The sequence below is a fragment of the Loa loa genome (genome assembly GCF_000183805.2).
Source record: "Loa loa unplaced genomic scaffold supercont3.348, whole genome shotgun sequence".
NCBI classification, from domain to species: Eukaryota; Metazoa; Nematoda; class Chromadorea; order Rhabditida; family Onchocercidae; genus Loa; species Loa loa.
This window is the reverse complement of record NW_018108528.1, coordinates 34,081-44,261: the sequence shown is the minus strand read 5'-3', so window position 1 is coordinate 44,261 and position 10,181 is coordinate 34,081. Positions and strand designations below refer to the sequence as shown.

Below are 10,181 nucleotides of genomic sequence, written 5' to 3'. Positions count from 1 at the left end.
CATTCACCAAGCTTACCACTGTCGATTGTTTGTCCCAAATGACTCGCGCATGAAATAAGTCGATATGACGGCTGTATTGTAACTCCCTTTAACAACAAAAGTTATTAATTATAAAGGTCATTTTATTCAAGTTCTATGGCTCATGCAACATTACTCTCATAAATATTTCATTGCAACCAAATTACTACCCAATTAGTCATTTATTTTAAGAATTTATAGGCAAAAAACTCATAGATTTATCACAAGAGTTTTGTAAAACTGTAAAAATAGATCTGTTTCCTCGGAAAATTTTGTTACAGAATAACTTACACTGTCATTAAAAGCCATGCTATAAAAACCTTTGGGGTTGAGCCGGTTATCCTGAATAAAAATGTTCGTTTTAAAGTAATATGAAGAACAAGCTTTGATCTTCACCCTCCACGCTTTCGGATCTCATATGCTACTCCAAAATTCAAATTCATACAAAATCTCTATTACGTTCGCATAACAAATGCTTGTGTGTTTCTCACGCTCAAGTATCAGTATACCAGTAGTTCTTGAAACCCAATAACAAAGTATACCGAAGGTTTAAACACCGGAAGAAAGAGGCCATTCTCATAATTCAGATAGACACCTTCATTTGCACCAATATGATATTGCTGAATGCTCAAGTCTAAATTCAAAAAATTTCAATAGCGTTGATTTTCGAATTTGAACAGTACAACTGTTTTAGATTTGAGGAAGAATCAAAAGATTAAAAAAGGAATAAAACTACAAATTGGAAAATTAATTTAAACGAAGTCCTAAATATAACTTCTCGATCAAATTTCTAAAAGAAAATTAAAATTTACTTCTGCATCGTTCCTTTAGCACCGGAAACTTGGGTCTGTAGCAAAACCATCGTCCTCGACGAAAAATCCAAACATCAACTTTGAACATTGATGAAAATGCGAGAAGTTCCACGTCAGAGCCATTTTCGACATTTGACAATAGATTGTTAAGGTGATAATCCCATGTAGTTCTATCCCATTGTTTCAGATTCATAAATTCAGCCGCATGTTCCAATTCAAATTGAATTATCTGAAGCAGAAAAGTATTTCTGCTGTACGATTTAAACTAAATAATTTGAGATTTGAAATATACGGTTGGAGTAGTTGCTCGATGCATAGTGCTAAATGCCAAAACTATTGCAAACATTCCTCATCTTCAGAAAGTTGCAAAAGATTTTTTCAAAGAAATTCTATTGCCTTAACTCTCGATATTAACCGGCAAAAAGTGGGCAAGAAACCAACAGCTTGTCGGATTTGATGGAAATCATTGTCATCGCCGGTAATATAATGAGCCAACGCTTGAAACAGGCGGTTGTCGTTCCCTGGAACAACAACTAGAAAATCGGGTTGGTCATACATGCTCATCCAGTGTATCGACGACTCCATCCTGAAATATTTTTCAGTTATAAATACTATCCGAAAATTTTTTTCTTGTTTGACTAATGTTTCCGTATGAAGTAAGGTTTTTTCTTGAATGAGCAAACCGTTATGAGAAGCAGATTCAACTTTCCAATTACGAGAATGAAATTTGCCAAATCAAACAAAACAAACAAATTAGACGTTTTTTTTGGAAGTATTAGAGAAAAAAAAGTACACATACATCCAATTATCACGCGGAAGTAAACCAATCAGTGCGCAAATCTCATTTCGTTTCATTTCGCTTAATGGCTTGTAAGGAATTGGTTGAAGGCCAAAGGTACTAACGACTTCCTCCTTAAAGAAACATAACTTCACAATTTACTAATCATAAATTTTAAAGATTTTGATCGCTGATTTCAATACATTTAATTTCGCAGTGATTTGGAGAAATCAGTCGTATACTGTTTGTATAATTGCAAAATTGATTCGATTTCCTATGATCTCTATCGTATTTTCGATCAGTTACAACAAATCTTCTTAAGACAGCTGTATGCTGCTCTCCATCATCCTTTTACATCCTGAAATAAATATTCGAAACTTACATCGTCCAGATTCCCAACATCCTGATTGGTATAATTTGTCGTTGATATGTTTCTGGAGTGGCTGAATTTACCAGTACAGAAGGCTTTATCACCGTTAATTTGTAAATATCTGATAGGTATGATTGTCATCTCATGATGTGACATTTTCTTGTCTGCAAACAATGTAAGAATAAAAAAGTACTCAACCGTAGGGAGAAATAAACAGCAAAGCTATAAAATTTACATGTCATCATTTTTTTCATTTCGTCTGATGGTGAGAATGATTTGCTTTTTTTCAAATACATTTTCGCCTTGATATCATCCTGAAATCCGAATTCGAGGTAGCAAATTTTGAATTTCATAAAGCATCAGATGTACTAGATAAAAAGTCAAGTTACTGGAAAAAATTTACTGGATTTCCCGGAGGGATATTTTCCTTATTGTCGTTCATTATATTTTGCTGGCATACCAAATCTCTGATCATCTGTGCATCCAACTGTAAATTCATGTTGTTTTTCTAAAGCAAAATAGAAAATCCCCTATAGCTCCACGCCCCATAATGTTCCCTAAACCAAGTTATGCAAAGCATTTCAAACCTCTTCTTTGAATTTAAGTAGTAATACTTTAGGAATTGTTCCACTTTGATCGCATCCTGCGTTATCTGATATTCTCCGCTTACGAGTCTGCAACTTAACAACTTTCTCAGCCAGTTTCCTGAGCTAATTCGCTATCCATTCAGAAAAAGGGAAAAATAAACTGATACCGCGCTTTGTTTTTGTTTAGCGATGGAATTCACATCTTCATCGCTATGATAACCAAATGATAATCGCTGTCCTCGCTGTCTTAAAGAAAATATCAAGATTTTACTACGTTATCGTGGTAAACTAATAGAAATTCCTCATGAGGTGAATAGTTCATCTACTTACGAGCCATATATGTGTAAACACAGATTACTAATGGACGTTTTAATAGACTCTTACAAGCTCATGTAACCTGCAAATGGTATACCCAATGAATGGCAGCGATTATTTTCAAAAAATGAACTGAGTAAAAATTTCATTGCTGTTTAATAAACATATCCAGTATCAAAAAGATGTAAAATTAAACAAGCGCAAATACCGTGATCTCTTTTGCAGATTTGCAGTATGTACCAAACGTAACTCTTTCAGCTCTTGTGACAACATTGAGTCCAGTACTTCTCTGGGAGGAAGAGGTTTACGCCAAACACCTTGTTTCTCATTCTAGAAAATTAATTTTCAATCATGACTTTGCTACACTACGAAGTCTCGTCAGTAAGTATGCACTTTTTTACTACTGAAAATTTTCTGAAGATACTTTGGTTTCACATGTAAATTATTAGTTTCTTCTTCAACCCCTTTTCTCACCCATTTTTTTTAACTCCATCAGTTGCCAATAGGCATACACGCCTTACTAGAAGTTTGAACTTACCATCAAAAAAGTATCAACTCTGTCACTCGAACTAGAATTAACACGACTCTGACCAAACTTAAACTCTGCACTGGTATTGAGATTATCTGCACTGACATGTTGTCCCAGTTCTCCGCGACTGGCCTCAGAATGTTTACTTAACATTGCAGTTTTAATGCGCATTCCATCTGGCTTGCAGGGATCTAAAGCAGATAGTTCCCTCTCACGTACGATTTAAGAAATGCTGAAGGATTTTTTTTTTTTTTTTTTAAGGTTTAGGTATTTTATTACGGGTACTTGGTCTCATTTAAGTCAGTTGTTAAACGGCATTAACCTGCAAGCACCTCAATGTCCACATTAATTTTTTCAACCAGCTTTTTTCAGGATTGTTAATAGTCCTTGTAGGACTACCTATAGTAAGATTGCCCAAAACAACTGATAATGCATCGGTGTTTGCATTACCTGCCCACGTGGACCGTGCACTTGCTGCTGACAAGTTGAGTTTGTTCGCCACGTTTTCGGGCTTCAAACGCCGCTTGACTTTCAAAAATTTTCGTCCGAGCGGTCTGACGGTGTTATGGTTAATTTTCCTAAAATTAATGTGTTGCTTTTTATTAATTAATATACCCTTTAGTTTTTTCTTGAGTTCAGTAATCTTAACTCAAAAATTCTGTTTTTTTGCTTATTAGAAACAATACGGAGAAAATGCATGTGGGAATCGTTTACTTACTTGATAGTTGGCAATAAAGCTGGATATTTAGCTTCTTCCGCTACAAAACCTTTATTCAACGTCAAATACAGTGGAATTCCCACTTCATCACCACGTTTTACAGCAGTGAATGCATTGAAGGAATATCGCTTGATAAACACGATGAGACATCTAAAACGAATATTAGTGAGGAAAGGAAGTACAAAACAAAGTTTAAATACCATCAAATTTTAAAATTGGATGTCACTGAAAATAAAGTTGAATGGAAATAAAATTATCTCGGAATTCGAGCAAATTTCTGGCTTTTATCCGCACTCGTGAAACCGCAAATCTCGCATTTTTTGTCCACTTGCTCAGTCCTTAAGCATTCATCTAGCAAAGTCTGCACTGTGACGAATCCTGGAGCTTCTGTTGGCCTAAAAATGATAAATTCATAAAATCTTTCCTCGAATCAATCTGGGTATATGAATTTTTTTTACAGACTATCACAAGATGTTTTCGTCTTAATCTTTTCAACAAACTGTGTCCAAGAAATAAAAAGATAAGGGACTAAATAAATATCAAAATTTAAACATGAAAATCTCTCAAATTCTAATTAAAAATTAATTTATGGTAGCTATTTTAAAATGTGCTCGCTTACCCAAAGCCTCCTTGGTCCATCACTTGGATCGAGACTGGCAAAGTAGCACTTTCTTCCTTGATCTTTGTAATAGCATTACAACTGAATTGATTCTCACATTTAAATAATTGATTAGAATGATTAGTAATATTTTATAAATAACTATTTTGCTTATTGCCGATTGTAGTTGAAGGAGGATGTTCAAGGCGCAGATGACGACTCTCTTATATATTGCCACAGATAATAAACAGATTAGAAGAACCTTCTACATCTTATGATGGATTCCATGACGAAGGTAAAATTCGATGTGACCGGATTTATTCTGTCTCGTTCTTGTTTATTCACAATGTTATATTGCTTGCGCAACATCTTATCGCACTCCTCTTGCATTTTGTTCAGAATATTACCTAAGAATTCTTGAGCATCCTGCAATTAAAAAGGTTTGCCACAAAAATTTGCACTGAATTGGTTGACAAACTCAAGTTGTACTAAAAGTGTTGCAATGCAATCGTCTCAGTTGGCGTTTGCATTCGTCGTGATGTATGTTTTACAACGTTAGGAAAGTTTTTCCTTTTGTCCATAGAAATGATTTTATACCACTGAAAGAATCAAACGAGTCAATCTTAAACTGAAAGTAATATTAGTCAAATATATCCATTTCAAAAAAAAACTAATGCAAATTTAAAAAGGATCAACCTGCTGTGCATTATTTGTGAAATCTGCCGTATCTTTAATTGCTTCCAGCAGTTTTATCTGCAACTGATCTACAGCAGTACCTCGTCGGCTTGCAAGATTAGCAATTGCTCTAAATTAAGTTGTTGTGAAAAACATCAAAAATTTGGTCTAACATGGAGGAATTAGGTCTTTTCTAAACAAAATTTTGTCCAATGCTTTTTGTTCAAAAAAAAAAGTGGGATTCCAGAGATATGACTTTTTTTGACGAAATTTACACGGGAGGAAGGGCTCTTAACTGCATCCTCATCCACGTTTGTTTTATGCTTGCTAGTTTCTTGCTCCAGAACAACTATATTTGCCTCAAAAACAAAGAATTAAAACCAATTTAGAATACCCAACATTAAATGCTGAGCTAATTATCTCTTACATTCAAATTAAAAAGGTCTGATTCAAATCAATAAAAGCCAAATAAAAGGAAAAGTATGAAAATTAAAAAAAAACAAATATTGCTATTAGAAACCGAACAATGAGCAAACAGAAAGGAAAAGCATTTCAAAAGAATAACTTTGAAAACAAATCCATAATCCCCTAAAGGTATTTGCTATCAATAAAGACTAATAATGTAATGAGCAGAGAACACCAAAAAAAGAAAAAAATCTCAAGATATTCAGAAGAACGAAAACAAAAATATGGGTGTAAACCAAAAAAAAATCGTTAAAATACAACCACAGACCAGGACAAGTAAAAAAGGCACAGAAGAAGAAGACAGTAACATTTTTTCCTAAACCAACTTAAGACCATCAAATAAAGTTTGCAAAACCCTAGTATGATCACTTTGTCAGAACCAACAGAAAGAAAAAATTTTTTCCCTCAATTTTCCATCATAATTTATCAAAATTGAAAAATAAATTTAGTTAATAACCCTCAACCACTTTTCTTTTACTAAACTACCATTGATGGGTTTCCTTATTTTACTACCTCCATATCAAAAGGCTAAGCCGTGAATTAAGTATAACACAATTTGATTTCGTGAACTTGAACTATTGGTTTCGAGATTTTGCTAAGATTCGTAAAATTCCTGAACTATCTTCATTGTTCCATGCAACTATATAGAAGGAACAAAGTGCATTTTATCTGTCTTTCAGAAAAGGATTAAGTAGGCAAGAGTACAATGATTAACTTGACTGTTATAAACATATTAAAGGAAATAAAAAAACTTACAAACTCAAAGGCATATCTTCGTCCAAATTCGAGCCACTCTCTTCGATTTTCATGCAAAATTTGTAAAGATCCTGTACAAAAATCCAATTAGCAAATAAGCATTGCAATATGGAACTCATATAGCATGTGTTGCCAAGATTCATGAGCCTGAAAATATATTTTAAAATATTTAGTATTTCAAATATTTAGTTTCCCAACGAGCGATTTCAGTGTAAAACTTCTGGAGGTACTTCAACAAACATCCCTATTCTTCCCAACAAAAACATAACTGCAGCAGCTCAGTACAGTCCGGATCAATACAATAACAGCTAATTCGCAATAACCTACCCAAAAGTCTGCGGTTTCAGAGAAGTTGGCATAGAAGGACCCTGAAACACACAAGTTCTTTCAACGTTATCATTTCCTTATTTCTGTGAACAAAACTAGTCATTGCATTGTTTTTCATTTGCACATCAAAATTATCGTTGTCATTTCGGGAATATCAGCCGAAAAGATTTGATGTGATTATTAGTAACTCTATTAATCACTGGTTTACAAAACCAAACTATTATGCCTCGTGTGACGTGAAGAGGTTACTTCCAAGTGAAGAAGTTACTTTCAAACAATTTCATAGCACTTAAATAAGAGATCTGAGATATAGCGTCATGATTGCGATATAAAGTAAAATTCGTTAGATAGAACATATTGCTTCCTATAACTACATGTACTTCAGGCATCATCAACTAGTGCCCATAACGGAAAGCGCTTCTGTTCAACTTCCTATGAAATTATGCATAGGAGTGAAAGAGACGACAGAAAAACAGGTAGCCAAGAGGAACGTGGAACAACTGCTCATGGCATGTGGCGATATCTGAGAAACATCCACAGCTTCTTACGAAATTCGAGCAATCATAGAAACAAAAACAGTTATGGAACCTCTACAAAATATTTAAAATATGGAAAGACAAACACGTACAGAAAGTTTCTCTTTTTGATGGACCAAGATATCGGCCAGAGACAGTTCACTTAATCTGCAAAAATTTAACCGTCAATGAATTTGAAGTACTTTCTACTTGCATTTGCATTCGTTTAAATAACATACTTCGCCGAAAGATCCTCAGTTTCAATTGCATCTTGTTCTGTGTCATCCCCCAAACAGAACGATTGCTTGAATCGCTTCGCGGATGGTTTCCATGAAAGGCTTTGGTTGATGTGAAAAAATATCTCTTTGTCTGCAACAAACTTAGAAGGAAATAAAAGAATAAGGTTATCTAGAGCAAACAGTGGGAAAATCTACATCCCTAACAAAAAAAAAGAAAAAAAAACTTACTCAGGATGGCCTCTTTTTGAATTGTGCATCCTTCCGTAGGTATTTTCCTAAAAGAAAAAGGTGAATTCGACCAAGTCGGTAATGTCTTGAATTTTCATGTCAAGTTGTCAAAACAATTTGAAGAGTTCATTAAATCAACCATCTTAGGGGTATTTAAAGGGATAGTACTATAAAAACAATACCAATCCCTACACTGTTTGGTCGTTTGGATTGTCGTCTAAAAAGCTTGTGCTGTTAAAAAAAAATGACAGTTAAATTCTAATCCCAAAGATTTTTATAGCTTTGCATAGTAGTGAAAAAACCTAACCAAATGATAGATATTCCAGTGCTTAAATCTTTTAAATCTTCCATGATAGAATTATGATAAAATAATTCTGGAGGCGTAAACTGAGCATTAACTGCAAAAGGCAATACAAATTATGAGATTGCAAATACTTGAAAATATTCAGAAGAAGCGTACCACTCATCAACATATCGAATATTCAGTTAACTTTTCCGTTTCTGCTTAAATAAAGGTTTAAATTTAAACGAGTATACTACCTAAATATTTCTTTTTCAGTAAACTGTGGACAGCAAGTAAATCTTCGTGACTTCTGAACTCGATAAAGATGTCGACATCAGTGAAACCCAAAAATCCAATACGGATAGTATTTCCCAAAGGTGGCGACAAAGGCAATCCTGAGAATGATCCAAAAGGGAAGATCTAAAAGATGAAATTGTTTTTCGCAGAAATGGACAAGCATATGTCATTTCTGATAAATCATAATGAATTCCAAAATATTCTCAAAAAAACGCAGCAACCCTCAACATCTCATTCTATTAAAAAATAAATAAGCATGGAGAAATGAAGCAGACTCAAAATAGAACTGAAATTCACTTACTATTCGATCATTACCAAAGGAAAAAGTAATCCCTTTTTCTTCGCTGAATGCCATAATCATGTTCTTTGGCCATGATGAAGAATTCAATAAAACAGATGATACCTTAAATTTACAATCACATTCATTTTCTAAGATAAAAATTATCGGTAGAATAATGCAAACGGTATATTACAACTTCGTTTTGGCCATTCACTTCCGCGCATCTTCCAGGAAGAAAAATAAGGCTGATCTGCGCATCATCCAGACCACTCATCAAATGATTAGACATTCGATAATTAAGTCACTTTTTAATGGGTGATGCGTTACCCGTATATGCGCAAGTAAGGCTTTCTCTTGATCGTACTTCAATAATGCCACTGTTGTCATTCTTACAGAATGGCGACATATCCCGGATGAAATGCTTCTCAGAAATGCAATTATATACATTTCGGATATGGTCAGGTTTCAACTTATGATCCTGTTTGTTTAATCATTCATTTCAACTCACAAAACTCATCCATCTAGTTTCCTGAGGAATCTGCATTCTAGAAAGTGGAACTTTGAACTATAGGAAAAATAACCTTAACCGCAAATTGATATTGTCCAGGCACCAAAGCTGTTTTTAAATCCATATTCCGCTAATTCTTCTCCACGACACCAGATAAACTGAGGAGCACTGGATAAAATTTTCCGGCTAATTATTTCACTGGAAAATTCTTTATCCTTTTTGGTGATACTCTTCGCTTCAAGGCCAAAAGATAACGCGAATTAAAAAATCAGATCAGCCATGAAAGGATGACCTGGAAGCTGATCAAGCTTCCAGGACAGTCTCCCACGCGCAATCACCACAGCCCCTCACTAACAAACTCCTGATTGTCATTAATTATATTGCGAAAACAGTAACGTTTCAAGTATTCGTTCAAATTTCGCGTCTTTCCCAAACTGTAAACTTTTTGAGGGTTTATAGAGTTGATTTCAAGCAAGTGTGCTTTTTCAGTTGCCCCCCCAGTCATATGCTCTTAAATCCTGAATTCACGCGGACAGCCGCAAAATCCTAACGTTTTCCGGATCGTTGCTGATCTCTCATATGCAGTTACCTCGTTTGCTCTTTCCTTACTTTTCATCTTAAAGTGATCTGGTAACATTTCTGATGCAATTATCCTAGAGGTCCAGTCTCGAAACGAACAGGTGGTTTTCCCATACGTAGCCTCAGTTACTGTGTTATAGTGATCCGGAAAACTCAGAAACTGCCCGAAAAATAGTATTTAAAGATACAGAATAAGCATATCCCTTTGCATTCCGACTACGATAATGGAAGAGTTTCAATTAAGATGGCTGAGAGTCAACAAAAGAGTCCCACGTATACGCATCTCAGCGCTAACATATCGACA

At 34.7% G+C, this 10,181-nt stretch overlaps 1 protein-coding gene across 1 annotated transcript; it reads right to left on the bottom strand.

Moving 5' to 3' along the window:
- Positions 1–518: 518 nt before the first annotated feature.
- LOAG_09535 (hypothetical protein) lies at positions 519–8,281 on the bottom strand (the record flags this gene model as incomplete). Its single annotated transcript, XM_020447954.1, has 22 exons — positions 519–652; positions 831–1,059; positions 1,272–1,416; positions 1,630–1,742; positions 1,991–2,142; positions 2,214–2,292; positions 2,382–2,465; positions 2,566–2,652; positions 2,733–2,811; positions 3,089–3,210; positions 3,419–3,600; positions 3,809–3,987; positions 4,128–4,277; positions 4,747–4,827; positions 4,988–5,151; positions 5,422–5,530; positions 6,622–6,768; positions 6,949–6,989; positions 7,571–7,631; positions 7,703–7,832; positions 7,931–7,977; positions 8,238–8,281. The coding sequence occupies 22 exons, from the start codon at positions 8,279–8,281 to the stop codon at positions 519–521; spliced, it is 2,559 nt and encodes an 852-aa protein (XP_020301864.1).
- Between the last annotated feature and the right edge of the window lie 1,900 nt (positions 8,282–10,181).